A 14,921-nucleotide genomic window follows, 5' to 3' on the forward strand; every position below is an offset into this window, starting at 1 on the left:
TTATGTGTACTGGTTAAATGACGAATTACGTATATACAGCATGACACACGCCAAGGCGAACAGACGCACGGACGAAATGATCTCTTTCCGTGCTCTTTACTTTTGTCGCCAGTAAAGCTGCCGATTCACCACTAATCACGTTTCAGTGAACACCGTTGACGAATACATTCTCGACTGCTTCAAAATGCGTAGACTTTAAGAAGTGGAGCCTACATTTGCCTGCTTAAATCAATAACTTGGGGCCTAGCAAGCAAGCGTGCTTCGTAGTCTGTGGAGAAATAAACGTGTTTCTAACATCTAGAACGATACGCAGAGTGTATATTGTGTATGTAAATATCGCATGTGCGCAGATGTAATCGATAGTGAACGTGACTAGTAGGTAAATTTTGACCACTTAGGGAGTTGATGTTTTGGTAGATGTGCACCACTGCACATAATCTTCATCGAAGTGGTAACACCAGTGCCAAAATTACTACCCGCGAACCTGGGCTGAAGAGCGGAATGTTACGGCCTCCACAGCCGGCTGTGCATTCAGAGCAATCAATTCCTCCTCCCCAAAACCTGTCTATTCGTTGTATTTTTTCGTATGGTTTACAGGCTGCTTGGGAGAATATTTAGCGCCGTTTTCAAAATATATGCCCTGCCTTTTCATAAGCTGAACTTCAAGTGACCTCGAGTTTTAAATGCAAAGCATTTCTTACAAAATTCGGCGACTTTAGGCGTATCTATCTATCTATCTATCTATCTAGCTGCCTACGACTTTTAGTTCTGGCCGTTTCGGTAATGGTATCAATACCGAACTTGGTAAGGCATAACATGACTGTATGATTGATTGATATGTGGGGTTTAACGTCCCAAAACCACTATATGATTATGAGAGACGCCGTAGTGGAGGGCTCCGGAAATTTAGACCACCTGGGGTTCTTTAACGTGCACCCAAATCTGAGCACACGGGCCTACAACATTTCCGCCTCCATCGGAAATGCAGCCGCCGCAACCGGGATTCGAACCCGCGCCCTGCGGGTCAGCAGCCGAGTACCTTAGCCACTAGACCACCGCGGCGGGGCTAACATGACTGTATGAAGAACATATTTTACTAGTCATAACATAAAAACCATGACATGTAAGTCATGAATGTCATGATTTTTATTTTATTGTCATGCAGCTCTTGCGGTAGTTTCGTTCACATGGCCTGTTGCAAAACTGGCAAAACTGGTAAGGTATGGCATGGTTGCATGGCGAACACGAGCGACAGACCCTCACATAAAAATCATGACATTCGTGTCATGTAACAACATGACTACAAGCCACGCTCATGATGCGCTCGCGGCCGTTTCGCTAGCGTCACATATACCAATTCGGTATTACAGTACGTGAATGGATGACGAAGGTCTGTGACTGGTGCAAACATGATAATCAAGAGATGCGTGTGATGTGAGAACATGGCTATATGCCGCAGTCAAGGCGCCAATACATTTAGAAATGACACTGTGCGCTTGCTCGCCGGCGTTCCTTTCGTCGCGTTACGCCGGCGTTGCCACGCCAGGCGGCGATCCTGCCATGTACTCGCAGGCGCGCGCCAGACTGCGTTGCTTTGACGCATGCGCGCTTCAGCGCGTCCAGCGTCCCTCCGGCACAAAAAGAGGGAGACGCATTTTTGTCTATGTGCAGCATGCCGCAGCATTTCGCATTTCACAGCATGTCGCATTTCGTGCCAATTGCCATCAGGCCGCGCTGACGGATGCTGTTGGCGCCTGGTGTCAGAATATAGAGTACTCGCGTTTTGCTAATGCAGCGCCGCTGTGCCCAGCGTGCGCGCGCGTCACCGCTAAATTGGAGCATATTGGGCCCTTCATGATGCGCTCGTGTCCCTTTTGCTAGCTCCACATATACCAAATTTGGTGGTATGCGACGTTAATAAATGAAGAAATATACGACTAATGCAAACATTGTAATCCTGACACGCGTGTCAAGTAAGAACTTGACGACGTATACCATGCTCCGTGCTCACGGCCTTTTGGCTGGCTCCACATTTACTAAATTTGGTATCACGTGACGTGAATACGTGACGAAGGTAAACGACACATCCAAACATGATAATCATGGCAAGGAAGTCATGTACGGCATCATTTACCTCCACCTCATAACGTTGTGTTGATTTTAAAGTGACATATCAACATTTCTCATTCATGCTTCGCATATCATCGATTCCCACTGTACGTGGGATCTGCCAATTTTTTTTCCAGTGGTGAAATTTAGGCCGAAAATATGACATTGCCAAAGACACGCTGTTGGTTTCGTTGATAAATGACAGCGCGAAACAAAAGGAGCAGTTGTCGGCTGTTTTAAATGTTGAGGTAAAGTTCTCCGCCAAGCAACAAGGTATGTTTCAACGTTCCACTTCATGGCTCTATGCACGCATGCGCCTAGTTCTCTCTAGTTAAGCATGCTGAGGGAGCATGCGAACAACTGTGCCTGTCATGTATATTTTGGAGGCGCATGCGCAGCAGTGGGCTTTACGAAGCACGGCTCTACAGCCTACCTGTGCAGCCCAAACGCGTGCACTGTATCCAAAAAACAATTACCGTCGGAATCTGTACGAACAAGTGGGCGCGCGAGAATGTATGTATTCTTTAAGGACACGAATGAAAGTAATGGAGAATAGTGATGTGCAGACTGTCGTGCATGCAGGCGTGTGCTTATACTATAAGGCGCTGTGAAATAGATTTTGCCTCAAGAAAAAAAATTACAGCGTATCCATGGAGTGAATGATGATGAGTGGGGCGAAGCTTCGGAAGGTTTTATCGGTAAACTGTTAATCGTCCATCCATCCGTTTGTCCGTCCGTCTTTCTGTCTGTCGGTGCGTCCGTTTGTCTGTCTATCCGTCCATCCATTCGTACATCCTTACCTCCGTCCGTCCGATCATCCGTCTGCCTGTCTGTCTGTCCATCCGTCCGTCCGTCAATCTGTTCGTCTATTTGTCTGTCTGTCTGTCCATCCGTCCGTCCGTCAATCTGTTCGTCTATTTGTCTGTCTGTCCGTCCGTCTGTCTGTCTGTCTATCCGTTCATCCGTCCGTACGTCCATCCGTTTGTCTGTCTGTCTGTCTGTCTGTCTGTCTGTCTGTCTGTCTGTCTGTCTGTCTGTCTGTCTGTCTGTCTGTCTGTCTGTCTGTCTGTCTGTCTGTCCATCCATCTGTCCGTCTGCACCTGCTGAGTGAGTCAGAGAACTAGGCGGTGGTTAAGTACGAAGAAAGACATGCATGTACAGACAGACCCACGGCTCTAGGAAAAAGAATATGGGTAATTTAGGGAACTTCATTGCACGACCACATTCGTCATGTGTTGAGACATTCAACAGCAGTGTCCTATTTTTTCCTGCTTTATGTTTCCATTTGTTTTACGGGTCAATTTTTACAATCTTCCGTTTTAACATACTTTGAGAAGTAGAAAAAGAAGTTCATAAGCCGACAAAAAGTTTATTATATTATTATTATTATTAATATTATTATTATTATTATTATTATTATTTAATAGTAGTAGTAGTATTTGGTTCACCTACACAAAAAAAGGAAGACATAAAGGAAATAGGGAGGGAGCAGGCTGACAACTTCCATCTTTAGGGCCACAATGCCTGCCTGCTCCTTCGAAAAGGGGAGGCATAGAAGAATAGTAAGCACTAAAACCCCAAAGAAAGCAAAGTGTGTGGGGTGTGTGAGCGGGTATACGGTTTTTCTGGTCGGAAATAGAGGCATTAGATACTGCTATTATACGTCCGTAAACAGTACATATCTCGGTCCTGAGAATTGACTTTTTGTCGCTTCAATGGGCCGCAATGACTCGACTACCTCAGCTCCTTCCACCGGATTGCCAGGTTAACTATGAAATACATAATATAAAAAACAGAACAATCTCGAATCGCTTCATTAAGTTATTGGACAGCCTGTCACGTCACATGCCGAATCTCTTACGATATGCTCGCGCCGATGACATCAATGAGCACAAGGTTCGACAGTCACTTGCTTAAATGACCAAGGCATAGAAATTGTAGAAGCATCAGCGAGCGGACGCACCGGCACACATTCGCTTGCTACATAGGTGGGACGACGTGGCGAAAGAGAGGCCTGTGCACACAGATTACAGAACCCCAGCAAGTCGAAATTTTGTAAACGCGCCTCTACGCCGTCTGGCCTAATTGTATCAGTGGTTTTCGAACGTTAAACTCCAACGAGTATTATTATTAAGCATTGCAAAAAAATAAAGAGAGCGATTTTTTCTTTGCTCTTGTTTGACACGTTATTGTAAATGTTCTGAAACTTGCAGCACAATGACATTTGGCTGGCATGTTTCTGGGCCTTCAATACAGATCGACAACATTTTCTATGCTAAGTTCCGGAGCCCTCCACTACAGCGTCTCTCATAATCATATGGCGGTTTTGGGACGTTAAACCCCACATATCAATCAACATTTTCTATGCGCAAAGAGTGTTTCTTCAGGGCTTCTTTAACCCAGCATGATTGTTATCTGTGAGAGAGAGAGCAGCATAACGGTTACGTGCTTTGATAATAAAGTTCTCCCGCGTACAAAAGTGCACCGTACCTGTTATCGCTCTTTCCGCCGACGGTGAAGACCACATTTGCGTGCAGCGTCACCTGGTTGGCCGTCTTGACGCAGGCGACGAGCTGTGTGGCGCTGTCGGCCGTCCAGAGCCGGTGCATTCCCTGCGCGTCCACTGACAGCACGCGGCGGCTGTCCGACGTCACGAACACGCTCACGATCTTGCTCTGGTGCTCCTGTGCACGTGCCATGCGTAACCTTTAGTTGGACGTCACTCCGCTATACAGAGGCGTAGCCAGGGAGTAAAACAACAGGTCTATGCCCCCCCCCCTCCCCCCCATTTTCTACATAGCATATAGAGCGCAAAACAACATTCGACCACATCTTCCAGCCTGTTGTCCTCCACTCAAAATCAAGAAGGTTCCCCCCCCCCTCCCCTCTCGAAAGATATTGCTGCCTACGCCCCTGACAAGCAATTCCACGCTCCTTCTGTTATACTATTGAAGGAGTATGCCGATAGGAAACCTGACAAGGAAACATTGCACACGAGCGGGCGTAGCACAGCATGGTACCTGCATTGGACCATTACGAGTGTGGCTATATTTTTAAACTGCTTTTATTAAACAGTCTCTCCAGGACTCCAGAGAATACATGTCACATTAAGAGCGCTTCATGCACGAGTGGTGAATGAATTTGACGTTTGCTTAAATTTGTACATTGGCAAGGATCTAGCAAAACAATTGAAGCCATTTTATAAACTTGCAAAAAGCCATTGTACAGCACACCAAGATTATTGTGTTGAAACAAGTTGTTTTGAGAAATTTTTTTTTGATAAAAAGCACTCAGCACCAAATCGATGAACTGTGTCACAGTCTCTCATGTGCAAAATTTTCTCATGCCTTTGACTCTGAGAGAGAAGCTTTGGCCTCCGCAATCATGATTACCTGACAAGTGCAATAACCTGAGCTGGAGCCTCATCCCCACGTAATGAATTTACGATTTACAGCAAGGTGGTACAAGTTATTTTTTAATATTAATATAACCTTCACAGGCATCCCGAAATAAAAAAAGACAGATGTTTATTCATTCCATCTTTCCAATAACTCCCTTCATTTTATTGACTTCTGATGACTCCTTCTTAGTTGCTGTAATTCATGAATGCTTCAAGAATTGAACGCAGAAAACTTATTTTTAATATTTCATACAAAATAGTTGTAGCAGATTGTACAAGATTCAAGAGCGAGCATATACCATTGCAAGCAAATACTTCCAAAATTGAAGCAAGTAAAAAGAAAACAAGAACAAAAACCGATTGCTAACTTAAAAACAGTCCTGATTTCTGGAAACCACCACTAATGTGGCCTTCATTGTCAGCTTGTGACATGCTACTATATTTATTGAAGGAAATCGTAATCACTGCTAGCGACTACATCATTTTGAGTTAAGATGTGCAAACGAAATTCGAGGCACTTATGTTGGTTTAAGCTGGAGTAATGAGCCTTTCAAGTATGTGGGTGGGTATGTTTACTTAAGTAACCACAGGGAGCGCTGGTATTGAGAACAACATGTCTGAAGTCTAAAGTTTAAGTGATAGTGAATGTAGAGAAGTAATTCTCGGTTCGAAATAAAGCTTGAACTGAACTCTATTTCCACTAACCAACCTGAGGCCCCAGAACTTCGCGAATGTCAATGAAGCTCGATGCAAAGCCATGCAATGCAATCACGATCGATAAGAGGCACTTATATAACGATGAGTGGCCACACCTTGAACGTGGAGACAACCAGACCAAGCGTGAGGCCCCAGACACGGAGTGTGTTGTCCTCGGATCCGGAGACAACGAACAGGCCATTGGGCGCGAACGCCAGGCAGGTGATGGCGGCTGTGTGGCCGTCCAGGTTCGTGTGCGCTTCGCCGGTGCTCATCTGCCACACCTTGAGCTGGCCGTTGCGCGACCCTGCGATGCGCCCAGTCTTCTCGTTATGAAAATCAAGCTCATGGGAAACTAAACATAGTTATTTTATATCGAAACATATACGTAAAAACACATAAGCGAAGCTCAATGCATGACATCAAATGAATGACCTTATTATTTATATTTGTGGGCTAGATGGTGCATAATAACGAAAGAAGCAATACCGATAGTCGACATGTCCATATTTCTTCTTTTTTTACTGTTATTTTGCTGCGTTCAGAGTTTCGGTAAAATAAATTAGAGTAACCATGCTGTCGTGGGATTAATGGGAATGCGAGGGAATTCATCCATCGCCGAGCAACACTAAGGTTGCATGCATTGCTTTCGACGTCCATTTGAAGCATGACAGCGAGCCTAAGCTGTTCCCCAAAGAACCCCAAACTTACTGTTCCCTTCCACCGGCGAAGCGAAGTGCAGAAGAGGGCGTAAGTGCGCGAAGATGAAGATGAAAGCAGTACTGCTCTTTGGGGAGCCATAAAATTATTCAGGTTAACGGAGCCACGAGCCGTTATTTCTTGTTTGAGGAACATCATCACCACATAATTGTTCGAAGTGGCAGATAGCTTCGTCTTTCTTTTAAGAAAACCTGGGTTTCGGCTTAGTTGCTCACCGATACCGAATCGCTGGTCTCCCTTGCTTAACCATTTGGTTCCATGTTGTCTTAGCCGCGCTGGAAGCACAGGTATGTATACAAGCCACTTGGGGCACAGGGGAGGGGTCAGTAGATCTTAAAGAAACCATCAAAGACGTACAATCGTCTGGCTGTTACAGTTGTCTTGGTATGTCACAATCATTTGTTGCGCACGATCGGTACTGCAATTTTTTTCACTGGCAACAATTGGCCTGTATATGGCTTCTTTTTTGTTTTGTACTTATACCATGCAAAATACTAACCGATGTGGACCTTACAAAATGGCCACTATCTATAACAACCCTTTTTGTGCTTGTTTCATCACATGAATTTCCTCGTTCGTAACGAGGTAAACGCATGTTTTTCGGATTCGGCTCCTTCTCTGTGTTGTCCTGCGTGCATTGTTCGTACTCGCTGCACATCATAGTTACGTTATCATGCCAAACCAACTAGGCTACCTTCATAGAATCTCGATATTGGAAGTAGTGTATAAGGCAACCAATATGTTTTGCGATTCCTAATAAAGTTGCACATTGGGTAGCAATTGAATCACGCGGCTTCCTATGGCCAACGGTTGACAGTTGCCGTGGTACAAAATGGAGCGTGAATGGTGTTACGATCGCCGCTTGAGCCAAGCAGAAAGGGGTGTTTGCGGTTCTGCGTGAATATATGACTGTCACAGCATGAATAACCATCAGCCTCGCAAAATGAGCGCGACAAGTACGTTTTTTTTTCATGCTTTCTGGTGGTGCGCTGGTAGTACGAGCGTGGGACATAGCACCAGCGGCATTCTCATCCTAAGGAAGAGACACCTTGGCGCCGGAGGGAGAGTGTGGTGCTCACGTTCGCGTCAAAAACGTTGACCAGGGCATGTGTGGGTGGGACCATCTAAAGTGATATGTGTGCGGTGGTTGGACAGGGAAGTTTCAAGCCGTTCCCCCATCTAAGGGTGAGGAGAAAACACTTTTAATTGCCAGCCGCAGTGTGCTACTGAGAGAGCCTTTGACGAGATCTTCACGATGTAGGATGACTTCTTTGTCCAGATGTTTGCCATGCGGTGAGAAATTCTCGCTTGTAAATAATGTAAAACGAACCTGTGTACAGTTTTCCTCATCAGTCTCTTCATGCTCGGCGTCTTTAGCCCAAGTCTCTGGAGCCGGTAAAGGCAAAAAACACCTCAACAACGGATGGCAGTGGTGAGATTCTGGTCGACTCCTGGTTCCGATTGGTGGCAGCGGTGGGATACTCAAAACCCCAGATCCAACAATGGGCAAAAGGACAACCGACCATGTATTCCCGTGGTCCATTAAAGCCATGTGTGAGCTTTTACGTCCCAAAATCGTGAATTGTTTATGAGAGACACCGTAGCGGAGGGCTACACAAATTCTGACCACCTTGTGTTCTTTTACGTGCACTGACATCGATGGGCCTCTACCGTTTTATTTGCACCGAAATGCGTCCGCCGCGGCCGGGATAGAAGCCGCGACCATCAGGTCTGCAGCCAAGCATCATAACCACTACACCAAAAACGGCGGACTAAAGTATAATCAAGCAGATTAATTTGTACCTACGCAAATTTATTTGCAAATTCCCAGAGACGGAGTGGGCCGGAGGAGGGAAGCTTACCCGTGACAGCTACGCTGCCGTCCCTGGAGAGAGCTACGCAAGACACGGGGTCCTTGTGGACGTCCACCTTCTTGGACTTTGGCTGAGGGTGGCACATCTCGCTCTTCTTCAGGTAGAAGTTCCACACTACGATCTTGTTGCCAGCCGCCGTGATTAAAAATGTGTCCCTTCTTTGAGCCTGAAAAAGAAAGCGACCAAAAAAAAAACCTGAGCGTATAGATGGAGTGTGCCTCAACTAATTTTAGGCAGAGTTGCAAAATACGCCCGATGCACTGTATGACTATGTGATCAAATGCGTGTTGCTGACTACTGCATTGAGTATGTTTCAATTTCTTCATGTTTTTTCATTGCTAAATTAGCCAAGACTTATTAAGCAATTTGCGAAGCACGAAGCTGGGCAATAAATTTACAATGAGAGTGTTGTAGATACGTTCACAATACGTTTGATTACACAATGAGCCGTACTTGCTTATCTATATTTATTAGTGCTTGTCTGCCTAATGGAATGCCTAGATGCCCGAGAAGCGCAAAAAATAAAAAAAACAAAAAAGCATGAGGCATGCTACTTGCGCACCGCGACACGTTAAAAAATTGTTCCCTAGTACGAAAACTGAGACCGAGACCGAACTTTAAATGACACCACTGGCATCACGAGTTCCCTCGCATGCTTCTGACTTAGCCTACGCATTATTCGAAAACGAAGGAAAATACAGAAGAGCTTTCAGGTCCACTAAATGCCTCCGGAGTGAGTGCTCACGCTGGCCTTAAGTGGCTCCATCTAATGTCCCTCCTGTATATAAGACTTTGACGAAAAAAAAAAAGAAGCAAGGCTAGTAAAACGCGAGAGACATGTCATATCCACCACGTTCCTACAAAATCATCTTTATATCTGACCTTTCAGATGTGCCACTGAAGGAAACAAGATCATGGTCGTTCCACACTTATGACGTTTGCAAAAAAGAGCAAGCACGTATTTCAGTTATTCTGATGCGCATATTGTGAGGAATGAGGTTTATGAGCAGTAGTTCCTCACAAAACTTACTAGAGGAAACTCTCGGTGCTGTATTTTCTCCACTACATCACAACGAAAATAATGGCCAGTATATATCTTTGTCAAGTTTGATGCATCGAACTACACTCTTACGTTATCTATCACACGTTACATTTCAGAAAGCTGAAGTACTAATATAGTTTTCCAAACATAAAATGACACATAGTCTGCAAAATCACTGGTAATTATTGCAAAGTGACGTATACGTAATACAATATTAGCGATTGCGATCTCTTTGGAAATGACAAAACTATATTCGAAGCCAAAAAAATGAAGTTGAGTTAAATCCATTCACTTCTCGTGCTTTTCAAATGTTAGTCGAACCACCGCATACTTGCCGCTCTTGTAGCAAATGACGATGATCATGTCGATGTTGGCATCCCCTTTTGAATACAACCAGTAGCCATCTGGCCTGTTTTTTTTTCATATTCGGGACGACACGGTATTACAATCGCGCAAGGATACACTCCGATGGACTCGGATAGACGAAATAGCTTTCATACGTTGCATGCTGCAGTAAGCCAGTGTTTTTAGGCTTTCCTTCTTTCTTTTAATAAAAACTCTAGCGCCAAAGCTAATCGAAGCGTAGCTTTGTAAGAGAGAAAACCTCGAGCAAGCGTCCCTGCTTGCACTCACCTGAATGGCGACCACGGGGGCGTCCGGGTGCGCGGCAAGCGTCTGCACCAGGCGCGCCGAGTGGATGTCGAAGACGAAGGCCTTGCCGTCGCGCGTACCCAACACGCAGCGGCAGTTGTCGCGCGCGAAGCCGATCGCGCTGACTCGGCCGGCGTACCCTTGCAGGCAGTGCACGTCCGAGCCCGTGGTGAGCGAGCGCACGCGCACGCACTGGTCGGCGCAGCCGAGCAGCAGGAACGTGCTGTCGCCCGAGATGCTGAGCCGCTCGACGGCCGCCGGCAGCGAAAGCGTGTTGAGCAGCGTGAATGTCTCCAGGCACCAGATGCACACCGTGCAGTCCGAAGATGCTGCGGGAAAAGACACGGCACACGCGAGTGCTCAATAGGCGCGCGTTTGTGTTGCTTACGGACATTCTCAAATAAACTAGGTCCAGGCCAGGTGAGTCTTTTTTTGCATTTATTAAAAGGTGGCCCAGTAGCCATGACCTTACATAAGGCAGGTGTATAAATATAATCAGAGCCACCAGCTTTTTGCTAGAATATACACAAAAAAATTGAGCATCGATTTCTCGTGTCCAAACAACATGAAGCGAACATTCGATGAACTGACAAACTGGCTGACCGACCGAATTAAAGAACAGATTTAATTTCTGAAAGACATGCACAAAAACGAAGGCAAGCTAAAGGCCAGTCGACCTGGTATGACTTTGCTGCGCGAAAAAAAAAAGAGTACCATTAGCACGTTGACAAAAGCGTAGATGCTCCCCCCCCCCCCCCTCTCCCATCGGAAAATAATCTTCTATAAAGGTCAACTTTTCTTTCCCTGTTCTCCTTATGCTTATACCGAAGCAAAACGAACCGTTATTATTCTCTCAAGTTTTCCACTGCTTAACGCTATGTTGGACCGATATTTCTTTTAATCTTACAATTTCAGCTCCTTTTATAGCCCCCGTCTTTTTACTGTTCTGTATACATCAAGGCACCTAATCATGAAGGCCTTTCGGGAATTTCTCGGTTAGAGTTTTCCTGCTTGAGACGTATCCTTGAACACACACGTCTGTGAAAAATGTCTGTGATTGTTATGTTTCTTCACCTCTTTCTTAGATTATAGTGTAGCAAACAGGACACATCTTCTAGTTATTCCTATTACCATCCTTATTTAATATCCTCGATGCCTAATCTCCCTATGTCTCGCTAAGCTCTGGTTAGCATTTTTACAACTGTTGGTGTCGATCGACGTAGACTAACCTCTGTTCCAGCTTTTTTTCTCCCTTAGAGCAGGCCGGTAAACCAGAAACTCGTTTATTCAGTCACCCTTCTCTTTCTTCTTCTTTCGCTCTTTCTCTCTTTTCAATACAGCCATCCATCTAGTTGTTTGGGACAGATAAATATTTATGTGAAAGAAAAATATGACGCCAACAATACCATTCCAGAAAACTGTTCATTGTCAGCTGACGATTGATTGATTGATGAATTGATTGATTTTGATTGACTGATTGATTGATTTATATGTGGGGTTTAGCGTCCCAAAACCACCATATGATTATGAGACACGCCGTACTGGAGGGCACCGGGAATTTCGACCACCTGGGGTTCTTTACCGTGCACCCAAATCTGAGCACACGGGCCTACAACATTTCCGCCTATTATTTTTGCACCACATCATTCAAAACTAAAGCCGGTAAATTTAGCTGAAACAAAGAAAAATGATGCAGCAAAGACAATTTTTTATTAACAAGTTCATTTGTCTCGACATCTGATGGCTGTCAAGAACTAAACACCCAAGCTAAAACAAAAAAAATGTTTAAAAAATAGAGCGTCTTGCAGAAGCATAAACGTTTCATGTATTTTAAGTATTGTTCGGGATTAAAAGCGGCCACCATGTGATTGAAAGGAACTTCTGCTGGCAACGACTGAGACGCGTCTTTGAAATGGAGAATTATGGAAGAAGAGCTGTGGTGGAAACAGGTTTATTCTTCTAAAGCTACTGAATTTTGATGTTTGGAGGGAAAAGCCATTACACGAGCGGACGTTTATACAAACTGCCAGTGGCACCATCCCAGAAAAAAAAACTTGTGCATGTTTCACAGCCTACACAAAAGAGCTCGAAAAGCTGAAGTGTACCGAAGGGAATTCTCAGAAAGTTGGAGAGTACGAAAAAAGAAAGGCACGGAAGAAGACACCTTGATAAGACAGCCTTTTTGAATCCCGCCTCGTGGCTTTGCAGTGCAACGAACAAGAAGAAATTCTCCGCAGAGAGTGCAGAAATCATTCGCCAGCATACAGCTTTCCGTTTACCTTAGCACAGCGTGCTTGACAGACCGTACATCAGAACATCTTATTATATTCCACACAAAGGGATACTCACAAACAGAACCACTTTAAGCTTGATTTTACGAATCTTGAAAAGATTCTGCCGACATCTGCGGCTGCCAGAAATGTATCATGAATTCTTTAATTTTTCTATGACTGGTCCATAATACAAATACCTGTTGATCTCACAAAGTCCTAGTTTTTAAAATAAATCATGGCGCAGTCTAGTAGCCTTCGCTAATGCTATGAACGACAATGACAGGCGATGGGCGGTGAGTCACTGTCATTACCCGCGCAACTACGTATTACCAATTATGATCAGTATTTATTAAGCACTGATTAAACGAAGATGCTAAGTTGATCTCTCAAATTGGAACAGTAAGAAGGAAATGAAATATTGAACTGAAAACACCATCGGTATCATCTCAGAACTATTGCCTATAGGTGCTGCCGATACCCACAACTGTACACCACAGCGGTAGTTTTAGAGCATGAAAAAGATAAGTTTCTTACGAGTTAAGCAGTGAATTTACAATTAAGTAATTTCAATGCATCAACTGATGTTCGAAACAACATGTGTTAAAGGATACTGACACAAAAATTATGGCCTCACGTTTTTTTTTTTTGCTGCAATGTGTTCCTGAGGGCCTGTTAGTCATGACACGGCCCATGTCTGCAGCGCGCGACATATAACTATGACATGCTCGTTATTACCGACCAATGTCAGTTTCGGTTTCAAAAATGACAAGAGCCTGAGTGCACAACTATCACCACCTGGCGGGTGAAACGCTCGACCATGTCAGCACAAAGAACTGTGACGCACTTCCGTGCGGTTCGCATGAAGTTTTTTTCGAATAAGAAACGAACAGAACTATCATCTAACTTGACACTATCAACTAGTGCGCCGTGGCCACAGACTCGCGAGTAGCTGCCGAGTAATAGTCTGCTTGAGCAAAAGCGACCAAAAACAAATGGCGGCTATGACGTCGTCATGACTTGCTGCAGCGTGGTCTTGTGAGGAATGCAAGGCGTCCCCGAGGGTCCATCCCCTTTGAGGATGTCACTAGAGCGATGGAGTCGATCGCTGCGCAAACATCAAAATTAATTTAGAATACTTTCCACTTGAACTATATTCCCTCTCTGCTCTCTTTGATCTCACCCATCCCCCTCTAATGCGCAGGGTAGGAAACCGGCTGCCTATAGGCTGGTTTATTTCCCTGCCGTTCTTTTTCTTCTATTTTCATTTTTCCATCCTTCACCATTGATATTTTGCAGATGATATACGCACGTTGACGGGAATAAATTCCGCAAGCCATCAAAACCGTGAAATTTTGTGTCAGTATACCCCTTTAGTACAACGCTAAAGCGTAGCAGGGAAGCTGGTGATGGGCAAGCGTCACGTACCGGTGGCGAAAATGTCGTCGCCGCGGTTGACAGACACGGCGCTGACGACACCGCGGTGGTTCTCGAGGCGCTGGACCAGCTGCCCGGTGTCCAAGCGCGCCAACACCACTACGCCGATCTCGGAGCCACTCAGCACCAGGTCCTCGGCGTTCGTACACGTAACGCACAACACACCGGCCACGTGGTGACTGCGACGGAAAGGTAAGGAGTCAAACTCAAGAGGGGATGCTTCTCGCTTGCACCGCACTGAGCTGAGCACTCCCTTCAAAAGCAAGCTTAATGGAGTTATAGGAAGGTTGGATAAAACTACCATTCACATCACATATACAACCGGTTACACGTTAGGAAAGACAGTATTTGGACACAGGCTCACCTTAGCCTCCTCCTAAGCTCGCCCGTCACCGGATCCCAAACGAGCACGTCTGTGTCCTCGGAGCCACTTAGCAGGTGCAGGCCCGATGGGGCCATGTGCAGGCAAGTGATGGCGGCCTTGTGGCCTACATGAGAGCAATCAATCAATCAATCAATCAATCAATCAATCAGAAGAATGCTCAATCAATCAATTTTAAACCACCACCAGCAAGTAAACACTTCAACCAAACTGAAGACGAAATCAGCTGAGTATACAGAGGGTACACAATGACCCTGTCGAAGAATGAGCAGGTGATATGAGTGGTTTAAGCTGACGAAACCCACGATATGATTATGAGAGGCGCCGTAGTGGAGTGCTC

General features: G+C 45.2%; 1 protein-coding gene across 1 annotated transcript in view; it reads right to left on the bottom strand.

Moving 5' to 3' along the window:
* LOC119161242 (protein qui-1-like) overlaps positions 1-14,921 on the bottom strand; it is a 132,641-nt gene that overhangs the window by 25,968 nt on the left and 91,752 nt on the right. The window contains exons 13-18 of the mRNA XM_037413616.2: positions 14,564-14,687; positions 14,191-14,378; positions 10,475-10,821; positions 8,788-8,965; positions 6,322-6,512; positions 4,600-4,793 (exon numbers count right to left, since the gene is read on the bottom strand). Coding sequence (XP_037269513.2) covers positions 4,600-4,793; positions 6,322-6,512; positions 8,788-8,965; positions 10,475-10,821; positions 14,191-14,378; positions 14,564-14,687 — 1,222 coding nt within the window. The remainder of the gene's footprint in view (positions 1-4,599; positions 4,794-6,321; positions 6,513-8,787; positions 8,966-10,474; positions 10,822-14,190; positions 14,379-14,563; positions 14,688-14,921) is intronic.

The sequence above is a fragment of the Rhipicephalus microplus genome, chromosome X (genome assembly GCF_043290135.1).
Source record: "Rhipicephalus microplus isolate Deutch F79 chromosome X, USDA_Rmic, whole genome shotgun sequence".
NCBI lineage: Eukaryota > Metazoa > Arthropoda > Arachnida > Ixodida > Ixodidae > Rhipicephalus > Rhipicephalus microplus.